Source organism: Mustela lutreola, chromosome 5 (genome assembly GCF_030435805.1).
Source record: "Mustela lutreola isolate mMusLut2 chromosome 5, mMusLut2.pri, whole genome shotgun sequence".
Classification (NCBI taxonomy): Eukaryota; Metazoa; Chordata; class Mammalia; order Carnivora; family Mustelidae; genus Mustela; species Mustela lutreola.
In genome coordinates, this window is record NC_081294.1 from 166,664,130 (window position 1) to 166,689,861 (window position 25,732).

The 25,732-nt window shown below is 58.6% G+C and overlaps 1 protein-coding gene across 1 annotated transcript in view; it reads right to left on the reverse strand.

Annotated features, from left to right (window-relative positions):
- OBSCN (obscurin, cytoskeletal calmodulin and titin-interacting RhoGEF) overlaps nt 1–25,732 on the reverse strand; it is a 138,618-nt gene that overhangs the window by 15,219 nt on the left and 97,667 nt on the right. Inside the window, 23 exon segments of the mRNA XM_059176109.1 lie at nt 6,954–7,062; nt 8,389–8,518; nt 8,764–8,866; nt 9,028–9,195; nt 13,899–14,012; nt 14,410–14,587; nt 14,699–14,857; nt 15,085–15,249; nt 15,329–15,445; nt 15,789–15,945; nt 16,441–16,614; nt 16,782–16,864; nt 16,984–17,184; nt 17,646–17,785; nt 17,909–18,028; nt 18,682–18,752; nt 18,896–18,968; nt 19,232–19,450; nt 19,692–19,790; nt 20,020–20,052; nt 20,567–20,764; nt 20,858–20,982; nt 21,393–21,471. Of these exon segments, the coding sequence (XP_059032092.1) occupies nt 6,954–7,062; nt 8,389–8,518; nt 8,764–8,866; nt 9,028–9,195; nt 13,899–14,012; nt 14,410–14,587; nt 14,699–14,857; nt 15,085–15,249; nt 15,329–15,445; nt 15,789–15,945; nt 16,441–16,614; nt 16,782–16,864; nt 16,984–17,184; nt 17,646–17,785; nt 17,909–18,028; nt 18,682–18,752; nt 18,896–18,968; nt 19,232–19,450; nt 19,692–19,790; nt 20,020–20,052; nt 20,567–20,764; nt 20,858–20,982; nt 21,393–21,471 (3,015 nt within the window).

Consider the following 25,732-nt stretch of genomic DNA (forward strand, 5'->3'; position numbering starts at 1 on the left):
CAGTGACTGAAAAAGCTGGGCGGGCTTTGAGGACCCAGGGGACGCCCCACGTTGAGCAGGACGGGTTGTCCCACGGCAGGCTCGGTAGGCTTGCTGATCTCTCTTTGGAGCACAGAGACCTCACAGGGCGGGTCATCAGAAGGGCTGGGCACAGGGTCATGGCAGCCAAAGGTCTCCCCTTCCCGGGGCACGTAATCCTCCAGGTCAGCCAGCGTCAGCACTCGGCCATCGTGAATGAGGACCTTGGGGTCACGGTCCCAAAGGCCGTTGGTGCCCAGGTTCTCCTCCATCAGGATGCCGCCTCCACCCTCCACCTCCTCCATGGGGATTTCCTCTTCAGCCGCCTGGGGAAGGAACGGCTCAGGGGTCTCCTCTGGCCCCGTGTCCACGCAGAAGATGAGAGGCTCTCTAGTGCTGACCATGGCCCTGCCCTGGGCCTGGGGCTCCTGAGCCAGTAGGTTGTTGTTGGAGTTGTTTGCATTGGGGTCTCCTGTGGGGGTCCCACCAGGCAGCGTGAAGAGAAGCCCTGCCGAGCTATCAGGTGCCTCTCTGGTGGGGGATGCGCCCCTGGAACCCGTCTTCTTCACCCTGACTTCGATGGTCTCCTCGACCTCTACCCACTTGGGCTGCGGCCTCGTGCCCTGGGGCAGGGCCGGCACGTGAGACTCAGGCTCCGTCACATACAGTGTGGGCACAGTAGGCCTCCAGCCTGGATCCACCTCAGGCCTGCGGGGCTGGCCGGCCCCCAGGGAGTACAGCAGCTGGGGGGCCAATGGGCCCTGCCTGGGCGGGCTGGCAGTGCGGCGGGAAGGCGAGCGGGAGGGGGACTTGTTGGGGGACCGGCGCCGGCCACGGGGACTCTTCACCACGGTGGTGATGGTCTCCTCTCTGCAGGGAGAGGGCCAAGAGAAGATGTGCACAGAGACCTATAGCCTCGCCCAGTGCCCGCGCCATCAGCACATGCAGGGGCCATGTGAGTGATCAGATCAGTGTAGCGAGCAAGTCACACTGCGCAAACCCATTCCTCCATGTGTACTTGAGCCCACCCTCCGGAGCCCCTATCCAGAGATAGGGGCTGTTTGTTCCTATGAAACAAAGCACAAAGCCTCATCTGACCAACCTCAGGCTCTAGTGTGCAGATTTCAAAACAAGAGTTGAGGCTACGGAGGAGGACCATGCTACATCACAGGGCACCTCCAACCCACACCAGGTTTGGTTCACAGTGTTTCCACGTGTGTCTCCTCTGTTTATGGCCGTCTTCATTTGGAGATGCCAGTGCTCCTTGCAGAGCTGATGGACAGGGAAGCAGGCACACAACCATGTGCCCTTCCTCGTCTAGTCCATGAGTGCTTTGTGCTTCGTATCATGGGGAGCAGGAGCCTCAATGGTCCTCAGCTGGAGATAGGTTGGCAACTGATTCTAGGTCCAGGAGGGTTGTCAGAGCCCTGATCTGCTGCATGTGCCCTGATGTTCGTCCGGGGTTGGGAAGCCCAGAAAACACCTGGCTCTGGGCGTGGCTTGGCCATCACGGGCTGTGTGATGTCAGACAAGCACTTCCTCTTGCTGGCCCCTCCCACCTAAATGGGAGTGGGCAGGAAGCAGGAGAGGAGGCAGAATGCAAGACCAGTTGCAGGTGGGTAAATATCAGGCCCTGGCCAGGGACTTTGCAGCAGCCTTGGGGGATGGGTTTGACCTCCTTTTGCAAGTGTGGACCACGAGGCGGAGAAGGCTGGACTCCTGCTCAGGGCCAAGATTCAGAAGCCCACCAGTCATCCCCGGTACCCCTCTGCCACCCAGGACCCCTGACCCTCCTGGGTGCTGTGGGTAAAATGAGTATCGGGCAGTATCAGGGAACAGGGATGTGCTGAGTAACACACCGACCCTGGGGAATTCACAACTTTCCTGGGCCCTTGGACCTGCATTTTCTCCTCGGCTCGGGCACACATGAGCTGACAGCTCAATACAGTTGCCACCTGCCTTCTATGACTAAGGCAGGCTCATGCTCGCTCTCCGTCTCATTCAGCTTTTGTCCAAGCTCCACCCAGGAGAAGATTCTCCCGGGGATGGGCCCAGAGATGTGTGCTACCTCTTGAAGTGCACAGCAGTTATAGGTCCTGCCTGCTCAGCCCTCAGCTGATAAGAAGGAAATGCTACACCCCCACTTAATTGATGGAGAAACTGAGGCTTGGAAGTGTGGCCTCTTCCAAAGTCACAGGACTACCTTCCTGCCTCATGCCCAGGCTCAGGAGCACTAGGTTTGTCCCTGGGTCGGAGCTTGCCCAAACATCAGGGGAACCTGGGCCAGGCCCATCTGTTGGCCTCATTCCTCTTCAGTTCACCAAGGCAGGACAGTCAGTCACATGGGTAGTGGTGTCATGCCTCCTAAATGCCTCCCTGTGTTGGGCTCATTACTGCATCCATGAAGGCATATAGACATCCTGCACTGAGGCTCCCAAGACAGTAGGTGGGACTGCCAGGTGACAGGGGTCTCTCTCCAAGCCCTGAATCCTCCCCGTGTCAAGTCCCCACTCTGTCGTGTGCCCTTGGTGGAGATGCCTGGCACAATTCCTCCAGCTGAGTTCCTCCAGCAACACCGGGTATGTGTTGCTACCTACCTAAGCCTGGAATAGACTAGGCTGCAGGATGCCTCTTGAGTCATCTAGTCCAGCTGCCCCAGGTTCTAGTCCTCTCTGAAGTCCTACTGATGGGGCAGCCTGGCCCTTTCTCTGTTTCTCCATTTTGTTATCTGTAAGATGTAAATAATAGAAATTCTCCCTTCACAGGTGAAAGGGAGCATTAGTCTATGTATAGCTCTGGCACCACCGCATACCTCCAGGGATGCTTACTACTGCCACATGTACTGTGGGCAGCAATGTGCCTTGGTGGAAGGAGGAAGTTGAGGAAGGGTTAAGCCAGGATCTGACCAAATGTCTGGTGATAGGATTCTCCAAAACTTGGCTAAATGCAGGCCCCTTTAGGAGTTCCTAGGCCCACAAGGAACCAACTGGAGCTTCCCTGTCAACTAGTCTTAGACCAGTCTTTTTGCCTCCTGGGTTTTCCAAGCTTTTACACCATCTCCACCTGTGCACACCTCCTACTGGAACATCCAGGTCAAAACCAACTCTGTCTTTTGTGGGCTTATTCAGTTCCAGACCTCTTTTATTTAAGTAGCAGCAACCCCAGACTTGAGGGCACCCCAAAAAATAGATGGGGTGGTGGGCGTGGCACCAGGGAAACGGTTTATCTCCTGGTTTTCTGTCATGAACCAACCTGAGCAAGCCTCTTCCATGAGCCTGAATTTCCCCATCTCCCTAATGCTAGGGTTGGGCTCGGAGATCTTTGAGGGACCTAGAGCTGTGCTTCCCACCAGGATTACACTATTTTAATTAAATACAACTTAATGAGAGTACAATCTAGAATTCAATTCTTCAATTGCATTTGACACATTTTAAATACTCGGTAGCCACATGTGGCTGGTGGCTGTTCTTGTAGTGCACATCATAAATAGAATATTTCCAACAGGACAGAAATCTCTATTAGACAAAAATGCCCTAGATCCTAGGGTCTGAGGGGTAAAAATCCTCCCTCTAACCCACCATGGGAAGCAGTTCTTGGTCCCAGCTCCAAATTAACTGATGTGATTCTGGGTCCAAGCCCTAGGTGAGCCACTGTGAGGTATATAGTAAGTCTACCCTGTGGAAGCATTGGAACCATAGAGGCCCTGGAAGAGAGAGCTGTGAACTGTGAAGATAGCCAAGACCCCACAGGAAGGTGCATCCCCTCAGGGGCATCTGCAAATTACTGGCAGCCTGCATGGTGAGCAAAGGCCATGTGGGCAGGCAGTTAGAAAAGCAGGTGGCCAGGCCACACGGACAAGGTCCAGGTGGGTTAGTGGGCATGCAGGGGCACTGCAGTCAGAAGGAAGGTTAGGAACACGCCTGCACTTACATGATGACGGTTTTCTTGGGGACTTTAGTCTCCTGCTCAGTGACTACAAAGAAAACAGTCGGAATAGCGAGGGTTACAGATCAGCCAGTGCTTGGATGCTGAACCATTTGAGTGGCATGGCAGTGTAGTAACCTGCTTGGCTTCAGAGCACTGTATCCAAGCCCTGCCTGATCTGCCTGTGTTAGGTTGGAGCCTCAGTTCTGTCCTCTTTAACATGGAGATGACAGTGCCTGCTCTGAGTGGCTGGGGGATAAGTGTGTGTGACCTCAGAGTGTTCCACATGAGGAAATGAGGGTCTTGCAGGGACTGCAGGAAGAGCAGGGGCCCCATCTGGGCTGCCCAGGCAGAAACCCCAGCTCCTTCTTCAGCACATGTGCCCAGGGAGCCCTGTGAACTTGTCAAACTGGAGGTTCCACTTCTCAGAAAGAAACTGAAGGCTGGGGTAGGGGAAGGAGACCCATGGGAGCTAAACTGAGACTGGGATGGCTGGTGCCTAATTTATAAGAAATCCTAATGACCAAAAGCATCTCTCCAGGGGAAGGGAACACTGGAGTCCTAAAGATGGCACATCTGAGCTCTGTATCATGAGGCCATGGAATCCCATCAGGAGAAACCAGAGACACCTGGACAGAGTCCTGAGCTCTGAGTGAGCAGGGAAGCCTAGATCTCTCCATAAAAGCTTCCCATAAACTTAACTGCCTTGATTGTCCGATCTTTCCATCTTCCTGGAAACAGCAGATGGAGGGCCTAAGTCCAGAGACAGGGTAGGACTCATCTGGGATAAGGCAGAACCTATTCTCACCCATTCTGAGGCCTCTTGCTCTGCAGCTTCTAGGCAGGGTCCAGCCTGCTATGGAGATAACCCTCCCAGCCACACCCTCCTGGACAGCAGGCAGTCCAGCAGATATCAGTGCCCTCAGATCTCAACAGTCCCTCTTACCATCCTGGGGACATCCACCATTCTGAGTGGAATGCTCAGAAAAATCAAGTGGCATGGCCTGTAGCACACAGTGCTCTGGCTTCTGGTGTGTGGGATTTTAGGCTTTGCTAAAGTCACATAAAGAAAGGGTTTCCTTTAAGTGACCAAGAGTATTTTAAACTTGTCTCCAATTGTGTTCGTGTGAATTAAAGATACCAGCTCTGTCTGTAAGGCCCTTGGAAGCCTCATTTACTTGTGTATGTATGTGCACGTGTGTTTGTGCCAGCTGCCTCTTGGAGAGGGAAGCCCCCTGGGAGAGAGAATGAGATCCAGACAAAATGCCTTGTGTGTCTGGATTAAATTGGACCCAGAGAGATCCACGTTGCCACTTGTAAGCCTGACCCTGTGTGCAGAGCAGTGGGAAAAGCCAGAACTCCTTCCCTCACCCTCCTTTGATTGAAGTCCCATCCTGCTGCTCTGGGGAGTGGTGGTCAGGGAATGTCTTGGCTGCTACATTCCTGGTGCCATTGTTCCTGATCTGACCTGACACCTGATGGGCTCTAAGCCCTGGTGGATACTGGCAGCAATCAGAGGGGGTGCAGCTGTGCGAAGCGGGGCTCCTGGCCCAGTGCAGCTCCAAAAGCGAGGGGGTGGCACCCACCCCACAAGGTCAACTGGGGCTATTCTGGCTGTGGAGCCACCAGGTTAAAGATGAAGCGGCAGGATAGGGTTAGGAAGCAGCAGGTAGCGGGCTCCAATTCCTGGGTCTGTGAGGACTGGATGCCTTGGATGTGAGGTACCATGTTTCTGGTATTGGAGGGCTGCCCCTCTTCCAGACTTCACAGCCATGAGACGTTGACAGAAAGGGACCCATCATGACAATGAAGTGAATGTCTCTGTAGGACGCGCTTGTTGCCAGCCGGAGAGGGAGTGCTGAAATCCTCGCTCAGCTCCTCCCCAACATAAGACACCATATGGCAGGAAGTGAAGGTGCCTGCAGACACCGCAAGGCCCTCTGCAAGGCAGGAACATGGACCCTTGCCCACTCTGTGATGGCTGTGAGGTCGAGCTCCAGATGCCAGGTAGGCTGACTCCAGGAGGGTCCAGATAGGATCCCCGGGACATTGGGCCCCAGGATGGACTAGATCCATTATCCCCAGGCATCACAGAAGCCAACACTCAGGACTTGGAAGGACATGTATTCCAGCCTGTCCTACTGTGAAAGCTGCGGCTCCACCAGGTGTCAGTCCAGCCTCTGCCGGCATGCCTCTGGTGACAGGAGGCTCACCAACTGACAAGGTAGCCCCTTCTAGGTGGGGTAACCCAGAATGGAAGAAGCTGTCCCTGGGCTGCAGCCTGCCCTGTGAGCACCATAGGACTGCTCTCTGACTGAGCAAGCCTGGGGCAGATGCTAGCTGCCCCATTTCCCATCCTGGCCATCGTTAGTCCGGGCACAGCTAGAACCCTGGACTCAGGTGTGAGTGGAGGCCTGAGGTGTCCTGCAGCTAGCTCTCCACCCCCCACCCAGGAATACATCTCCCCTCAGTGACACCCATCCCAGGACCCCAGACACCACCCCAGGCCAGGCTAGGGAGGCACAGCCATGGCACTCTGCTTTTTTCCATGAACAACCCAACCCAGTGGGAGGTACCAGGCCCCTGACATCACTCCCTCTCCTGGGAACCAAACTGGGACCCAGCAGCTGGTGCTCTGCTCTCAGCACGCCTCCCACAGAGCCATCATCCTCAACTTTCCTGCTGCCTATTACGACGCCTGGCTGGCCACTGCCCCACAGCCCGCTGGGCAAGGCCTGGCCTTTCTACATACTCACTACAGCCCAGGAATGCTAAGGCAGACGCAGGCCTCCCCCACCCCCAGGGCTGCCCTCCAGCCTTGCTAAAGATCTGGCCTCAAGGCTCACCTCATGCTGTCCCAATAGAGAGCTGGGAACCAGCCCTTGCGCCAGGGTCTCTGCATCCCCATCTCTCCCACCCAGACTCCTCCTCGGCCCTTACCACTCTTTCTCCAGGAAACACACTCTGATTGGAAAGGCTGGCAACCAACCTGGCACCACAGTAGCACTTACCTTCCACAGTGGCAAGCTGCTCCCTGTGAAGCTGCTCCCGGGCCCGCACAGCAGGGCTCTGCATGCACAGCTCTACCCCGCCCCTCGCAGAGCCCAGCCGGTTCACCAACTGCAGAACAGATGGCAGGAGCCTGCTCAGAGCCAGTGACACCCTTGTGACCATCGGGGCCATCTCTAACATAGGGGAGGCCCTCCCTGGCTGTCCCAGAGCCACAGAGCCTGCCACAGAGAAAGGGCACACAGACCTAGTCTGCCACACAGACCTAGCATTGCCCAGGGGTTTCCTAGGTGATGGGGACACTATCTGTATAGCTCGGTGTGGTGGCCGTGTGGGCCCTGCGCACTGGAAATGGAACCAAGTCTTTACCTAGAGCTAATGTACTCAAACTGCACGTGTGGCTAGCAGTTACTGAATTAAACCATGTGAATCCAGACCTAACTCCAGTCTGTGTGCCTCCCCAGGAACTGTGGTGGGGGACAGCCCCCACCTGGTCCCACCAAGGCTACCAGCAGCAGCCACACAGAGGAGGTTGACAGCCAGCAAGAGCCACAGCCTGCACACATCTTACACAGAATACCACTGGCCCGGCAGGTGGACAGGTGGTTTTGGGAGAGAAGATGTCACCCAGAGCTCCCACCCAGGTCCCTGTCCTTGCCATGGACACTGGGTGATGGGCTGGGGGGTCCCAACCTCATTAGGGGATATTGGGTGATGGTGGGTCTGCGATTCTCTCCCTCATCAGGGATACTGAGTGATCACAGATCTGGGGTCCTCGCTCTCATTGGGGACACTATATGATGGTAGGTCTGGGGTCTCTTCCTTCATTGGAGACACTGAGTGATGGTAGTTCTAGGGTCCCTTCCTTATCGGGGACACCGGGTGATGGTGGGTCTGGGGTCCTCTCACTCATCGGGGACACTGGGTGATGTAGGTTTGAAGACCCTCCCTCATTGGGAAGACTGAGTGATAGTAGGTCTGGGGTCCCTCCTTTATCAGGGAGTCTGGGTGATGGTAGGTCTGGAGTCCCTTCCTTATCATGTACACCAAGTGATGGTGGGTCTGGGGTCCCCTCCCTCATTAGGGTTACTGGGTAGTGGTAGGTCTGGTGTCCATCCTTCATTGGGGACACCAGGTGATGATGGGTCTGGGGCCCCTTCCTCATCAGGGATACCAGATGATGGTAGGTCTTGGGTCCCTCCCTCACTGGGGACACTGGGTGATGGTGGGCCTGGGGCCCCCCATTGGGGACGTGGGGTGATGGTGGGTTTGGGGTCCCTCCTTCATTGGGGAAACTGGGTGATCACAGGTCTGGGGTCCCTCCCTCATCAGGGACACTGGGTGACAGTGGGCCAGGAGTCGCCTCCCTCATCATGGTGCAGGGACCCTGGGTGACGGTGGGCCCTGAGGTAGGTCCCCTGTGTCTGCCCACCTCACCTCGCACTCATAATGGCCCAGGTCATCCTTGCTAGCTGCCAGGATCTCCAGCACCAGCAGACCACTTCGGGGCTCACTCAGGGTTCGGTACTTGCTGCTGGGAGTCAGCAGGGCCCCGTCCTTGAACCACCTGAAGCCAATCCCAGGGAGTGAGAAGAGCCTCCCTACCTTCTTCCATTCAAGACCCTCCACTCGCCCACCCTGCAGCACCAGGCTTCCATCCAGAACCCACACGCTCCTGACACCACCCCCCAACCTTCAGAGGGGGCTGCCCTCCCTGGGGCAGGAGCCATGTTCAGAATCTGCCCAAGCCCACACAGTGAGCATGCTGCCTACCTCCCCTCTTGTACCCTGGGTGCAAGCCGCCCAGCCCACCTGATCTGAGGGTGTGGGGCGCCTTCCACGGTGCAGGTGACCTGCACGTCCTCTCCCTCCACAAAAGGAATGGCCTGGACCTTCTTCACGAACCTTGGGGGTACTGTGGTGCCACAGAGCAAGCCAAGGGAAAGAGATACAGAGAGACCACATGACAGAGCAGGACCCTACCCCCACCCGCAGATCTGCACCCCCCATGGGCCACTGAGATGGAGTGGAGTCCGGATGCTGCCTCCTCCAGCCTCCCTCTTGGGGTGGGCTCACCTTGCACCAGGATTTTGCCCAGTGTGCTAGCATTGCCAGCAGCGCTGGCTGCAAAGCACATGTACTGGCCCGAATCCATGCCGGTCAGGTTGTCCAGGATAAGGGCACAGGAGCCGTCAGGGTCTTCGATGAGGATGTGGTGTGGATCCACCTCCACTGGCTTCCCATCTGCAAAGGAAGGCAGCGCTGTCATAGAAGGGACCCTGCTGGGGACAGAAGGCTGGCCTGCCTGGGGGTCACAGTCATGGCGCAGTGCTGGGGGGCCACCCCTGGACCTCAGACCCCTGGTGGGGAGTCCTGCTGGCCACACTGACCCAGAGCCCCATCCCCTTCCCCAGACCTCTGCCCACCGTGTGGCCGCAGAAAGTAGGCTCACTGCTGGAGGTGGGGTCCAGGCAAAGGGACCAAACACCACAGAGGACACACAGAACCTCGGCCACCTGGCCACTGCAGACACACTCAGATACTGCTCATGTCCCTCACCACCATCCAATCAAACCTCTCCGGCCATATAATGGTGCTCTCCTGGGTGGTGGGCCGGCAGACGAGCGTCTTCCCTGGGAAGAACCCTGTCCTCCACAGATACCTAGACTTTACAGGTAGACACCTTCCCACAGCCCTGTCTGTGCCAAACGCAGCTGCTCCATTACAATGGTCCCCAAGCCATGTCCCGACTCACAGAACCCTTGGCGTGCACTTTCTTTCAAGGGACCCCGTTTCAGGAGAGTGTGAGCAGGCGTGCTGGCAGCCTCATGGAAACCCAGCATCTCCTGAAACCCGTGGTTCCTCTCCTGTGGGGCAACCCACCGTCTGCAGGGGACACCTCACTCCGAACATGTGGACAGGGGCGTGCTGCTTTCTCTGTGACCAACCCTGCAACCCCAAGGTCTTGTGTTTTCTGTCTGCCTCGGACTGGCTCATGGGTTTGTAAGCAGGGAAACACTTCAGCGACGAGGAAGCGACACCATCAAGGACATGATATTCCAGGGAAAAAAGGAGATAAATAAGCAGAAGGTCCCGTGGGCCAGGTAACAGGACCTGCGCGAGTCCCTGGGACTCAGTGACAGACTCACTGACCACACTGCAGGGTTCGCTGGGCAGTAAACCCCACTTCCTGTTGCTGCCTGTGGATGGAGGGAGTGTGGCAGGTGGCTGCAGTCTGGGCACCAAGAAGTGGGCTCAAGGACAGATTTGTGGACGGTGCTCTGGTGGACACGCTCTCTCCTCAGAGAACACCCAAGGTTGGCTGGCTTCCTGACAAATCCCAGAGCCCATGCTGGGTGAGAACATAGCTGTCCCCAACCCCGCTGGGCAGTGGACAGGATGGCCAGCACCTGAGTGAAAGGCCAGGCACCAAAAGCAAGGGAAGGATTCCTTCAGATGACTGGAAATCCCAGAGAGAGGCTCTGGGCCAGCAGACATCCATCCAATGGGTCACCACCTTGTGTGGGGAAACCCCAGAGAGACAGTCTGGGCCAGGAGACACCCCATCCAACAGGTCACCACCTTGCCTGGAAAATCCCAGTGAGAGGCTCTGGGCCACCAGATGCCCATTCAATGGGTCATCATCTTGCATAGAAACCCCACAGAGAGGCTCTGGGCCAGCAGATGCCCCATTCAACAGGTCATCACCTTGCATGGGAACCCCAGAGAGAGGATCTGGGCCAGAAGACACCCCATCCAATGGGTCATCATCTTGCATAGAAACCCCACAGAGAGGCTCTGGGCCAGCAGATGCCCCATTCAACAGGTCATCACCTTGCATGGGAACCCCAGGGAGAGGGTCTGGGCCAGAAGACACCCCATCTATCAGATCACCACCTTGCATGGGAATCCACAGCCAACCAAGGGGCACAGAGTCTTGGACAGTGATGTGATGTTGCTGCCAAGTCCACATCCCTGAAGGGGACATCGTATCCCAGAGACGTTCCTGCTGCCTGGAGTGGGGCTCTGTCGAGCCCTGAACACGGATCGTTACTAAACTGCAGAAGTGTCTTCCTTCTTCCCTCCCACTCCTCCACCACCCTGACCTCTGCTACCGAAGAGATAAGTGACTACAGGTGGGCCTCAGGCAGGGGAGCTCAGATTTTCTCAGCTCTGCAGGAGGCTGGCACCTGCATCCACACATGGGATACAAGCAAGGTTCCGGGGAGCAGAGAAGAGTGTGTCACCTTGGGGCCACATCCGGGGACCATGGCTGTGGCTTCCACTCTGCAGTCTGAGGTCTGCTGTTTGGGGTTCCATGGCTGGAACGTGGGAGGGGACATTCCAGGTGGGGACACACCAGATGCAGAGGTGGCATGACCACCAGAGAGAGCAGGTGACAAACATCACTGCTCCCATGGCTCCCACCGGTGTAGACAGGCTGGCTGTCATGGGATCCACTAAGCAGAGCCATGCCTCCACCAGGGGCACAGGGATGCTGCTTTTTCAACCCTCGGTCATGCAGGCACCATGACCTCTCCGCATCCTCTCCATGCCAGACGGTCAGTCCTCTCGGGAGGGTCAGGACGTGATCCTCTGCTGCCACCATTCAAACCTTCCACCCAGGTGATGACGGTCTGCTGGCCAGCAAGTCAGACGCCCATTCCCCATGCTGGGTCCCTCAGTTACAATAACCAACCTCTGCCTTTTGGGCCTGACACCCAAAGTGCACACACACCTCCAGACTTTATGTACTGGGACACATCCCCCCTTTGAGTCCGGGTCATTTCACGCTGCTGAGACCCAAGGTGCACACTGACCAGAGCAGCATCTGGGACACACAGACGGGAGCTGGGTCCCGGCCCTGCGGGCAGATCAGGGCCACCAGCATGGCCCTGTGGGCTCTGTGCTTCCCGGTGAGGGTCACCCTGGGCCCACCAGCCTCGCTCGGACTGCTCAAGCTGGCCACTCGATTTGTTATCCCACAGACTGTGGACAGGAGGACTGAAGGTCCACGGCAGCAAAGTGAGGTCGCTGCTGGCTCCCTCCTGGGCCAGCAGGGCTCCTGCATGGCATGGCGCCCAAGACCATAGGGACACCCTAAGTCCAGGGTGGAGCCCCAGCACATGGAGCGTGCCCTCATCCTGGCAGATCCAAGGCTCTGGGGGCTCCCTGTAGGGTCTCCTGCCATGACGCTGCTTCAGGCCATGGCAGCCTGTAGCTGTGGGAGCTGCTTCCTCGTGACAGCGTGTGCCAGCGTCTGCTGACCCTTGCCTCTCCTGCCCACCCCTCAGGAGAGCAGCTTGGTCACCAGACAGCCAGCTGTCCCCGGCACAAGTCCTCCCCTCCGGGGTGTTCATGGCATTAAAGGAGCAGAGGACCACCCAACTCTCACCCTGATGGCCCCTTCAGGGTAAGGTGTGTCCTCCTTTCCCTCGGACACAGACATGGCCTGGCCAGCACACATTCCTGGGGGCAGCCTGGTCAGAAGCAGGGAGTCCCAGGGGCCCATTCTGCTTCCGGGAAACTCTGAACTACCTTGTCCCTCTGAACTGGCCATCCCAGGCACAGGTCTGGCCATGGGGGGATCGCAGGATGGGAAGTTGCACTTCCAGGTTCTGTGCGGGGGAGGAGACCCCAGAACATGGGAGCAGTAGGGGCTCCCTCTAAAAGACGACTCCAGGGCAGAGAAGGGGTATGTGGCTCTGACCCTAGGACCCAGGGAAAGCCCAGCAACACCCCAGGTGTTCTCAGCAGCCCCGCCCTTGACCAGAAAGGACAGACAAAGGCCCACAGGACCTGACCATCCTGGGATGGCTCCTTCAAGACCAGGACTTGATTTGGGTCTTCGGGTTGCAGTGGACACTAGGAGGTCTACCTGCCAGTCCAGCCCAGGCCAGGTGACTCCCAGTAAGAGTGTCCTGGTTTACTTGGGGACTTGGACCCCATCAGCTGTGAGGCAGGGCTGGGGCTTAGGACCATGTGGCAGGAGTCTGAGCCCTACAGGGGCTCTGAGAGTCGACAGCTGTGCCTGCGTGAGTGACCCCCCAGCAGACACCCTGGACACAAGGCTCGGACGCGTGTACCCCGGGGGACTAGACTGCACTGCCTGCATCCATGCGGGAGAGAGATGTGGTCTGCATGACTCCACCAGAAGGTGGGAGGCCTCAGGAGCCCCCTTGGAACCCCGCTGGACCCCTCCCCAGGAGCTTCTTCCCACCCCTGCAATAAGCCAGACCCTGAGTAGACACTCTGCTGAATTCTGTGAGTCCTTCAGTGATTCATGGACCCCAAAGCCAGTCATGGGACCCCCAAACCAGGTGTCAGAACTAGGGGTGGTCCCGGGGACCCTGGATGGTGGCTGGTGTCAGAACTGGGACCCCCAAACATTGTGGCTCCTGTCATGCCCAGAGCCACACCTGAGATCCCACCCCAGGGCCAGCCTCGGAGTTTACCCTGCCCTCTCCTGGCCGCCTGCCTGCCCCCTAGGGCTCTCGCGTGTTGGCCAGAGAGCAGCTGCCCTTGCATCTGCCTCATTTCTCTGGCAGGCCACAGCACCTCCCTACTTGCTGCCACACATCTGTCTACCAGTTGACCATTGGTCCTCCCACTATGTGGACAGCACCCTTGGGCAGGGCCTAGTTGCCTCTGCATCCCTGGTACCTGGAGCAGGGTGCTAGCCCTCTGTGCAAACATGTCAAATGAGACAGCTAAGGAGAGATCCGGGGTGAGCAGGGTCACAATTTCTGAATCACAGGGGCACAGCCTCTGCTCTGTCCCACCTCGTGCACCTGTGCTCCCAGCCAGGCTGGCTGAGCCCACGGTGAGCCCCTGTAACAGGACGCCTGTCCCTCACACCTGCCCCCGCCCAACCCCTGACCAGGCCCACCCCTCTGGCCAACTTTTACTGGTGCAACATCCACATCCCTTAGGCTGGAGGGTCCTACCTTTGTACCAGCTGACGATAGGCTTGGGGGTGCCCGTCACACGGCAGGCCAGCTTCACTGTCTCACCAAGCTCTGCTGTGCAGTCCGCCAGCTCCTCCTCGAAATCTGGGGGGTCTGGACACACACACACACACACACTGACTCTGAGTTCTTGGTGCATGGGTCGGCAGCAGCCCTAGGTCCTTGGTCCGTCCCTGGACTCATGAGAAGCCCCAGGGTCCAAAGCTGTGGTTGCTACGGACACCACCCCTTGTGACCACCCATCTGGGTGGCCCTCCTGACTCTAACAGTCTGGGCAACTGTCCTGTGCTGGGGGGCCCTGTGTGAACCTTGAGGCTGCCCTGCACTGAAGTCGGGTTCAGCCCAGCACCCCAACTCAGGCTGCTGAGAGGCTGAGCAAACCACACTCCAGACAGAGCCTCTCCCTCCTGCCTTGTGGGACCGGGCAGGGTGCTGAGGCTCAGGGGCGGAAGACTGGGGCCTCCAGGCCTTCCCAGCGTGGGGCACTCACGCCACACGGGCAGGGCCAGGCGCTGCTGGATGCCACAGATCTCCTTCACCCACGAGTTCTTGGTGATGACCGTGCGCGCCTGCAGCAGGTACTTGCGCACCGAGTCCTCCCGCTCATGCCAGATCTCGAAGGCACGGTCGTCACCCTCCACCTGGTCATTCAGGTCGATGCTGCTCAGCTGCAGGTCAGAGGATGCAGGCTGAGTGTCTGGAGGAACGCAGGCCTCTGCGCCTGCCCCAGCCCCACACTGCCCCCCCGCCGGTCCTCCCTGCCCTACCCCCCAGCCCACCTTCATCATGTTCCGGAAGATGTAGCTAAAAGTGTCGGTGCGGGAATCCCTTCTGGGCTTGCAGACCACCAGGTGGTGGCGGAACAGGAAGACGTGGCGGTGATGGCCCTTCCAGGGCATCCGCGCGCCCGGTGCCCCCTCCCATACAATGAAGTGGCCCTGCAGGAGCCCGACATCAGCCCCCAGCCCACACAGCCAGCCCAGAACCCGCCCCTAAGTTCAGCCTGGAGCCTCTGCATTCAGCCCCGAGACAACCCCCCACAGTCAGCCCAGTACATGCTCCCACAGTCAGCCCGGAGCCCCCGCACTCGGCCCCTGCTTGTGGCCCTGCCCAAACCCTCACCCGCTCCCCCGCACCCTGCATCCCGCATCTCAGCATCCCAGACCTGGCGAATGGGCTCGCCCAGTGCCTCCAGGGTGCCTGGGTAGTTCTCCATGAGCGACACGTGCAGCTGGTTCTCCGCACGCTGCGGCAGGGCGGACACCACCGCGTAGGCCTGCTCCAGAAGCGCACAGTTCTGCCCGTTCCTCGCCTTGTTGCGGATCAGCTCCTGGGGGACACAGCGTCAGGCCTCAGCCCAGTGGCCCGGCAACCAGGCCTGGGAGGGGGCTGGGCAGCGCACCCCCTACCTTGAGCAGGGCCTGGTACTGCTGGACCCGCTCCACGGGCTGCTCCAGGAAGTGCTGCAGGGGCGGCGGGGGCGGCTGCGACGGGTCTGCAGCCGACAGCACCTCCTCTGTGTACTTCTGTGGGTGCCGTGGGGCGCAGTGGGGGACAGGGCAGTGTCAGCAGAGCCAGAGATGTGGGGGGCTGGGGCAGCAGAGTGCACATGGGTGCCTGTCTCCTCCCCGACTGGCCACACTCCTGCCCCACTGCACGTGTACACGCACGCACCGTCCCTTCTCCCTGACCAGCTGCACCACTGCACAACTGCACATGCACACACATGCACACGCACACGCACATGCACTGCCCCTCCTCCCCGGCCAGCCGCACCCCTGCCCCACTATGTCACCAACGGAAGGTGAGCATGGGGCTTCAGGAGCTATACTTTGCTCAGTAAGCTGTGGGGCCAGGGCTGGGGGGCACCTTGTAGAACTCCTGCACAGCTGTGCCCACCACTGCTGACTCAGCCTGCACACGGCCCACCAGGAACTCCAGGTACTTCTCAAAGGCTGCCTGGTTCTTGATGAAGCACATGGCCACGTCGTCATCGGTGTCACAGCTCTGCAGCTCCCGCTGGAAGCTACGGCAGAGAGCAGAATAGTCGGGGGAGAGCGAGGTCTCAGGTCTGGGAGGAAACAGGCTCCCACCCAGGGCTGGGCTGTGTGGTTGCTTGGGACTGAATGCACTGCACTATGGGGGCCATGGGTGTGGTGGTGGGGGCGTCTGTGTGCGTGAGCATCTGTGTGAATGCATGCAGTAAAGGGTGTGTTCATGCAACCTTGCCTATGTGCTGCACGTATCATGTACATATGTGCCTATACGTGGCCACACATGGAGGTATGTGCCTGTGATGCAGGCGTGCATGTGTCCAAGTGTGCATGTCTGTCTGTCTGCATGTCTATGTGCATGCATATCTGTGTGCAGACACATGTGCTTTATGTGCCATGTACACACATGCCCACATGTGCAGGTGTGTGCAGGTGTGTGCATGGGGATTCAGGCGTGCGTGTGAGCAGGTGTGCACGTGTGGCTGGCATGCATGTGTTCACATCTGAGGGCCCACCTGCCCACTCACCTGCTGTGGAAGTGGCTGATGTCCTGCACGTTGCGGAAGATGACTGCTTTCTGGCTGGCCACGGCCGTGGGCACGTGCGGGCAGTGGTCCAGGTGCTGGATGTGGTGCTTCTGCAGGAACTGCAGCTTGCCCACAAAGGCCTGCTCAGAGCTCAGCAGCTCCTGGATGATAGAGCTGGGCGGGGAAAAGGGAAGAGAGAGGCAAGGGCTTGTCCCAGAGTCTGCGCAGCCCACCACCCATGGTCCAAGCAAGCCTGGCACAGTGGTGGAGGGAGGCAGCCCCACGTCTGTCCCGCCACTGCCACCACAAAGCTACTCATGCCCCACCTGCCAGCCCCTCACCTCAGCCTCATCTTGTATTCATCTTCAGACACGGCCTCCCCTGGGAACTCGGGGGCCTCAGTGGGCCCCCACTCGGGCGACAGCTGCTGAGAAAATGGGGGACAGTGACAGATGGCCTCAGCTCTGGCCCTGCCCTATGGGAGTTAGGCTCCTGGCCTCACAGGGATGACACTCCCAGGGTCCCCACCCAGCCATCCAGTACCTTGAGCCGCTTGTCTAGGTAGGCAGGGGACACCCAGCCTTGCCGTGAGGGGCTGGACTTGGTGGGCTTGGTGCGCACAAGCCAGCGCAGGGGGTGGGCCGAGTCCAGCACCTCCACGTACTGGCCCTCCCTCAGGGAGATGGCATCCGGCTCGGCCCCCAAGGGCAGGTAGTCAGCCGTGACCACATAGATATCGAAGATCTGGGGGCATAATGCTGAGTCAGATCTCGGTGGGAGCCACCCTGATATCCCGAGACCCCAGCAGCCCCCAAAGACCCTAGAGAGGTGGGGGACCTGGGCAGGAGCTAGACTGGCCCCCCAAGGACTGAGCAGCCCCCAAAGACCCCGGGTGGGGGAAGCCGGGCAGGAGCCAGCCTGAACTCCTGAGGCCCCAGTAGCCCCCAAAGACCCCAGAGGGGTGGGGGACCCGGGTGGGAGCCAGCCAGGTCTGAGGCTGGACAGCCAGCCCCTCACCCTGAGGCTACAGGGTGCCCACCATTAATTTGGGTGAGAAGCCATCCTGAGACTTCATACGGTTTCAGTACAGGCTCAGCAATCTCTGCTGATAGAAATCCCGTCGCGGGGTGGGAGAGGGGATGGCCACCGAGATGTGTGGCCCCCCATCCCACCAGTGCCCTACCCACCCCTGCCAGTCAGAGCACCTCGCCTCGGGAGTCCCCGTCCTCCGACTCTGAGGACGACTCCTGGACACTGGAGGAGGGGCGGGAACGGCCGTGCCGGGGGGATGCGGATGGTGTCTTGGATTCCTCATCACTGTCCCCTCCAGGCACCTGCAGCTTGGCTGGGGGACACAGGGTACATGATCTCCAAGAAGGGCCTGCACCCCTGTCCCCTCCCCACTGGTGCCCAGGGCACATGAACAAGGCATAGCCCAATCCCGGAGCATGGCCAGCAGTACCCTCACCCTGCGTGATCTTGGCCGACACGATCTCAGTGATCTGGGACGTGAGCTTCTGCAGGAACTCTTCTGTGCCCACCTCAGCCAGGGACAGGTGGCCATGGGCTTCCACCACCGTGGGCTCTGCTAGGAGCCAGAACCCAGCTCAGCCAGTCATGTGCCTCGCAGACATGCCCAGGCACCCCCTCCAGGCCCTGTCCCAGGCTCTGGCATCCGCAGTGCCAAGGATGGCACAGACTTGAGACCATTACTGCCGGAAGCTTGGGAGGGTCGGGTTAAGGGCTCATGAGGGCTGCCTGGGTGAGTGGGGGTCAGCCAAAAAGTGACCCCAAAGGTGGGCAACCAGCACGCAGAGCACATGACCCTCCCTTCCCGCCCATGGTGCAGACTCATGACTTCCACTGAAGTCACAAATCCCCCAGGGTGGGGGAGGCCCTGTGGGGTGGTGGGAGGGGAATAGAAGGACCCTCCTGGGGGGTGGGGGAGAATCCAGGACTGAAGAGGTCTCCATGGTGGCAGCCCAGCACCTGCCCGCCCCTTCCCTTGCCCGGCCCTCACCCAGCCCTCAGTGGCCACCACCTGCGCCCAGGCCCAGTGGCCACAGCTCTGAGCTCTAAGCCCAGGGCCGTCAGGGTCCCCAGATCCACAAGGCTCAGAATCAGGCCCCATGGAGGGCAAGCAGTCATTTCTGGGCCTGTAGAGCTGGGGCTGCACCCTCCATGCCTCACCCCTGCACTAGGGACATGTCAGCCCCCACCCTGCTCCCAACCATCCTGTACCTGTCCTCTGCCCAACAAAATCAGTGGCAAACCCCGCGGTCTCGGTCATCTGTGCAGACACGGCTTGGGCCCTAAAGGAAGCAGTGTCCTGAGAGATTGCCTCACCGGAGCCCTCCTCTTACAGAGGGACACTGAGGCTCAGAGAGGGCTGCAGTCCAGACAGGATGCCCTGTCCAGGGCCAGTGCTGCTGCTGGCCTGCTCCCCCACACTCACCCCTGCAGGAAGGTGGAGATGAGGGCCTCCTTCACTCCAGCGTGCTCCTCCGCGGCACCCGCCTCCTTGGGCACTATCAGGAGAACAGAGTGAGCCCCCAGGATGACGGCCCACAGCCCTGAGCCAGTGCTGGTTGGGACCCATCCAGCACGTCCCAGCCCGAGGGAGCCCCCAGATGGACATGCTCAGGGTGGCCGGGGGCCTTGGGAGGGCTTCAGCCCGCTGAGCAGAGCCTGCAGGACACTGCTTGGCAGCTGGCCCAGAGGCTGTGTTTGGGGTCTCCCCAGCTCCGGGTTGGGGGGGGAGTTGCTGGGCCAGTGACCCCCGTCGACTCACAGCCGGAGATGTGCAGGCTGGCGGAGCAGAGGGCCTGGCCCGCGGCATTGGTGGCAATGCAGGTGTAGGTGCCCTGGTGCTGTCTGCCCACGTCCAGCAGGACCAGACTGTGCTGCTGGGCCGAGCTGGCCACCGTGTAGCCTGGTGAGTCCCTGCCGATCCACAGCACGCCCCGCTCTGCCTCTTCCCGCAGCCAATGCACCGTGGGGGCAGGAGAGCCTGGGGGACAGGCAAGAGCCCATGGGGAAGGGGTTCCCGGAGCTGGGGGGCACCTCAGATCTGCCTGGGGGGCTTTGAGTAGAGGCAGGAGGGGCCTGCTCTGGTCTTCCCGGGTGGGGGTCCTGGTTGAGAGCAGGGAGGGGCCTGCTCTGAGCCTTCCTGGGTGGGGGTCCTCCATGGAGGCATGGTGGGGTCTGCTCTGAGCGCCCTGGGTGGGGGCAGGGAGCTAGGAGAGCGTTACCTTCCACCTTCACTGAGAAGGTGATGCTGGAACCTTTCTTTACTTTCTTGGAGGTGAATCTTTCCAGGAACCGGGGTGGCACCAGCTGTTGGCCCACATCTGGAGATTTGGCAAACACCGGTGATGACCACATGTCGAGCCCCATCTCTGCTGGGGAGCATGGCCTCTAGGGGCCCCTGCTCCAGCCCCAGCCCCAGGTCCCAGCCTTGTCCTGCCTGGATCCTGGGTCTCTGCAGCCTGCCCCCAACCCTGCTCCATCTGCAAGGTGGTATCCCTCATGCCCTTGGGCCAACCCACCTACCCACCCTCTGCCCACCCATGGGCTCACCCAACGCAGGCTTCTCTTCGGGATCTTTAGGGCCTGAAAGAGGCGAGAAACAGAGATCAGGCCTATAGCCCAGGGGGCCTATGTCCCCAGGGGGCCTGTCTCTTCAGGGCCCATCCATGCACCTGTGGGGATCGGGGTCCCCATTCCTAGCCACACCTTCCCTGAGACTCAGTCCATGCAGGGAGCACACCCTGAGGCTCCAGTGGTCCAGTGTGTGGCCTCCCACCCCACGGCCCCAGGAGTGTGGGGGTCGCTATGCAGTGGACACAAGGTCGCACTGAAGGTCAGAGGGGAGTCTGGGCAGCGCTGGGTCCCACAGACACTGCTGGCTCAGGTGTGACGTGGAGGCACCTGGAGGTGCTCAGGGCTTTGGAAACAAGGACGTGCAGACTTCTCCTCCCACGGGAACTGCTGGCCTCTTCCTCTGCACTGTCCAGGGTATCCCCACACTTGCCTGGGTCTGTGTCATGGACCCCGTGCCCCCCACCATGCTGGCGCCCATGGACCGAGGAGGCCCAAGTGCGGACACCCCGTCCCAGGGACCCACCTCGGACCAGCAGCCGTGCAGATGATTAGGCCGCGCCCACATTGTTGCTGATGTAGGCTGAGTACTGGCCAGCATCCTCACGGGTGACCGACACGACCTCCAGGGTGTGAAGCGTCTTCCTGTCCACCATGTGGATGTGCTCAGAAGCCGTCAGGAGCTGCCCGTCTTTGAACCAGTACAGTCGGGGTGCTGGGTAGCCTGTAGCCACGGGGGAGTGGTCAATATCGGTCTCAACCCCAGGGGCACCTGTAATGGCCCAGCCTGCACCTGCCAGCGGTCTGTCTTCCTCACCTTTCACCTTGAGCTGAAACTTGGCCAGGCGTGTGCCGGGGGCCACCTGGAGGTCCTTCAGCTCCTCCACCACCTGGGGCAGCTGGCCCTCCTCTGAGGTTGATTCCATGCCCTCTTGCTCCCGGCTGACAGGGAGAACAGAGAAGGTGGGGTGAGGTGGATCGGGGAGGGTTCCAGCATCTGGGGTGGTATCACGGGCAGTGAAGTGGACCAAGGAGGGGTCCAGAGCCTGGGGGTGTGTCAGGGGCAGTGAGGTGGACCGGGGAGGGGCCCAGCATCTGGAGGGGGGTATGTCAGGGGCATGAGGTGGACTGGGGAAGGGTCCAGCATCTGGGGGGGATATCAGGGGAAGTGAGGTGGATGAGGGAAGGGTCCAGCGTCTGGGGTGTCAGGGGCAGTGGGCGACTTCAGAGTGTCCCTTGTGTGCTGGACAGACACTGCCGGGGCCTGGTGGAAAGCTCTAGTATTCAGACTCTGTCGGTCCCAGACCGCATTGCCACACACTGGGTCTGCCCGCCTGTGCACGGCCCTCTACCTGGACAGGTAGCCCTGGGCGCTGAAGTAGGAGGAGGTCTCCGTGGCATCAGCAGCAGTTTCATAGTCTGTGCTGGTCACTAGGAAAGGAAGAATGGCTGCTGTGAGGCTTGTACCCCATTCGCATGGGCACAGCTACACCCTGGGGGCCAGCTACCCAGATCCTTCCCCCAGATCCATCTGTGGAAATCCCAACCCCAACATATGGCTGTCAGGAGTGGAGCCTTTGGGAGGTAATCAGGGTTAAAGGGGCTCCTGTGGGGAAGCTCCCAGGACCATAAGTGTGCCCTGAGGAGGGGCGTCCCCAGGTGAGGACCCTGGAGGAAGACCACATCTGCCACCAGAAGATGGTGTCCCTGGCACCCTGAGCCCAGACGCAGGCCTCCAGTGCGGCCTCCAGTGCCCTGAGTAGATGATGTTCCAGCCACCTGCTCCGTGGTCCTGTTAAAGCTCCCTGGACCCAAATACCCTCCCCCATCCATGTCCTGCCCCTGCACACAGTACAACGTTTGTGACAGTGAAATTTTTAGCAAGAAGCGTGGCCCAGGTTCCCAGCACAGAGCCCCTAAAACCTTTGGAGTTCCCAGTGCTGAGAGCCACAAAGGCATCTTTTGTTACCTAAGGAAGTGACTTTGGAAAGTCCCTCAGGGTGGAGGATGGTGGCCAGGGGACACAACCCTGGACCCGAGGGTAGGGGGCGGGGGCCTACCTTACCTAGGGGGCGGGGAGAGAGATGGAGGTAGGATCCATCACCCACCACCAACGGCCCAGGACTGAATCCATCGGGCCCACGGAACAAAGCCCCCACAAACCCCACAAGGCAGGGCTTGGGGAGCTTCTGGAGACCAGGTCAGATGTAGGGAGAGGGACACACTGGAGGGACACACAAGCCCCACACCCCTGCCCCAAGCATGTCCTCCATCGGCTACTTCTGAGTCATGTCTTGTCACAATAAAGGGGTTAATGGAGGAAGGAGAGTGTTTCCCTGAGCTCTGTGAGCCGCTCAGCACGTGTGTGGAACCCGTCGAGGGACTGTGGGGACCTCGGGTCTATCACGGGGGTTGGTGGGCCCCGGACTTGCAGTGTGGTGGTGTGTGGGCCTGAAGCGTGACTGTGTAGGGGATGAGGCGGTCTCCCTCTGCGTGGGTATATTGCTGATTGCGGGGGAGGGGGGGTGGGCGGTGGGGAATGATGACTCTGTTGGTGGGGCTTGATGGGGATTCTGCGTGGGTGTGATGATGATTCTGCAGGAGGACTTGACGGGGACTCTGACTGGGTGTGATGCTGACTCCAGCAGGGTGGTTTGTGACGGGGACTCTGTGGGGGGTGGTGGTGACGCTGACTCCAAGATGAGTGTGATGCTGACTCCATGGGGGCATGACCCTGACTCCCTGGGGGTGTGACACTGACTCCATGGGGTGTGGGGTATGATGCTGGCTCCGTGTGGGTCCGATGCCGACTCCCCACAGATGGGGTCAGAGCTGAGTTCATTGAAGGACCCCCGCTGGCCTCAGAGAATTTCTTGTTGATTCCTTACAGATTGGAAACAATGATGAGCCCTGTGATTGCCCCAGCTTCCCGCCTTAAGTGTCCAGGTCCAGGAGGGGAAACTGAGGCAGATCCAGGCATGCTGTCCTGGATGGTGAATGCTACTGGGGTCCACAGGACAGAAGCCAGAGAAGAGAGCAGGCAGAGCACTGACTAGCACGTGCACGTGGAGGGACAAGCCATCTGAAGAGGCCATCGAAACAGTGCGGGGATTCTGCGTTTCCAGTCAGACTGCGAACTTCTACCATCTGTGGCATCAGGTCCTCAGGAAGGCCCTCCCCTCAGCAGAGGGAGGGGGTCAGCCCTAGATGGAGCCCCGCCTGCTCTCCATCCAAGAGGAAGACCTCAAGAAGATCGGAAATACAAAGTATCCAGCCCTGCCCCAACGTGGCCCATCAGAGACACAGGGAGGCAGGAAAACATCCCCCAGTGGGTCACAACCAAGACTGGAAGATGCACATGGAACTGGCAGAGGAGGACATCAAAGCGGGGAAGAGAACTGCATGAACAGAGACCCCCAGCATGTGAAAGAAGACTTCAGGAGCCCTCGTAGGACAAACGACCCACTGATGGGACTGACGGCAGGTTAGCAATGCCCGGAGGACAGCAGAGTTGAGGGGACGATGGTACAAACAACGTGAAATGGAATGCAGACACAAGGGCGGCCGGTGAGAAGGGCTGGCCCGTGGTCACGCCACTGCACACCACCTCACGTGCCTGCAACTGGAGTCCCCCGATGGCGGTGGGGGGAGGGAGGACGCTTGAGGAAGTGACGGCCAAAACCACGGGCACACCTGACGACAACCAGAAACCCCAAATCCCGAGAAGTTCCATGAACGGCAAGCACAGGGAAACACACAGAAGAGTGCACCCAAGAACGGCACCATCCGATGACTCAAAACCAACGAGAAGAAGGAAATGCTAAAAAAAAAAAAAAATACCCAGAGATCATCTTTGAGAAAACGGACACACTGATCCTCGAAGTCTTATAAAGACACATGGGACCCAGACGCTCCGACCAGTCGAAACAGGGGTGAAGCTGAAGGACTCACGTGTCTAGATTTCCAAAGGGACTACGAAGCTGCAGCAGTCAACACAGCGTGGTGTTGCCAGGACAACAGATGCACGGATACACAGGACGGAGTTAGGACCCCAGTCATAAACCCATACATGTCAAGGGAGTCAGCTTTTGACAGGAGTTACACAAAAATTTCATAGAGGAAAATAGTCCCTTCTGTGAACGATGCTGGAACAATGGCATTTCCCTGAGACAAGAATGAACTGGGCCTTTACCTTACACCATATACCCAAACTAAACCTACATATAAGAGTCAAAACTATCAAACTCTTAGGGAAAAAGGGTTGTAGATCTTTATACCGTTGGATTAAGCGACAGTCTTATAGACGTGACAATAAAAGTACAAACAGCTGAAGGAGAAGTACTGGGCTTCATCATGATTAGTAAGTCCTTGTGCATCCAAAAACACCATCAAAAAAGTGGAAGGAAAATCCTCAGAATGGAAAAAAATATTTGAAAGCCACATATCTGATAAGGGCATAGTGCCCAGGATATATGAAGAACTCTGACTACTCAAAATCAAAGCCCAACTTGAAAATGGGCACGAGATCTGAGGAGACATGTCTCCAAAGAACAGACAAAAATGCCCAATAAGCACATGAGAAGACAGGCAGCACTGTCCGTGAGGAGGGACAGGCTCAGTGCTTGGGGCAGCCACTGCTGGAGAGATGAATAACAACAGGTGCTGCTGGGGCAGGGCGGGGGGAGGGGGAGGAGCCCCCACTACTGGGGGCATGCTCAGTGAAGCTTGCCAGTTCCTGCAAAGGTAGCCTCAGTGTGATCATATGGCCAAGCAATTCCACTCCTACCTGTGTGCCCACAAGCTGGACACAGGTCCCCAAATACTAAGGCTTGTACACAGATAGACAAGGCAGCATTACGGAGAAGAGCCATGCTGACCAGCGTGTTGCATCGGAATCGTGTGGATAAGCAGCCCATGTGCACAGAGTGATTTTCCACCCCAGAAACAGGTGAAGCTTACCATGTGGATGCCCTCCTGAACACACTCGGTGACGGAAACCGGACACAAGAGACCACGTAGCATAGGATTCCATTCATGTGAAATGTCTGGAATGGGCAAAGCCCCAAGGATGGTAGGCAGTTCAGGGGTCTCTGGGGCCGGGGAAGGCGGCATGGGGTGACAGCTAACTGACACAGGGTTTCTCCCTGGGATCCCGGGAATGTTCTGGCACCAGATGGCAGCGAAGCTTGCACTACAGAACGAACACACTAACATCCCCTGAACTGTACTTTCTTAGCACATTTTATGGGAAGCAAGTATCTGAAATGTTTAAATACCAAGAGAAAAGGCAAGTTTTGCACAGAGAAAGATACGAATGACTTCCTATTTCTCAGTGGAAACTGTCTAAGCAAGTAGACGGCAAGCAGCACATTTAAGGTATGAGAAGAAAAAAAAAAATCGTCCTAGCGAAAATAGCTTTCCAAACCACAGGAGAAATACAGACATTGTTTCAGACATACAAAAGCTGGAAGAATTCTAGCATTCCCAGATTATGTTAAAAAAGTTGGAAGACATCCTTCAGGCATAAGGACAGCAATGCTGGAACCCTAGATCGCCACTGCAGGATGAAATGCTCCTACTTTGGTAAACATAAAGTTTCCTCTCGTTCCCAGCGGCTGGCTTCTGTGGGGCTCTGCTGATGATGCTTGGCCACGTCTGTGGCCCTGTGTCCTGCTCGCGTCCGCCTTTTTTT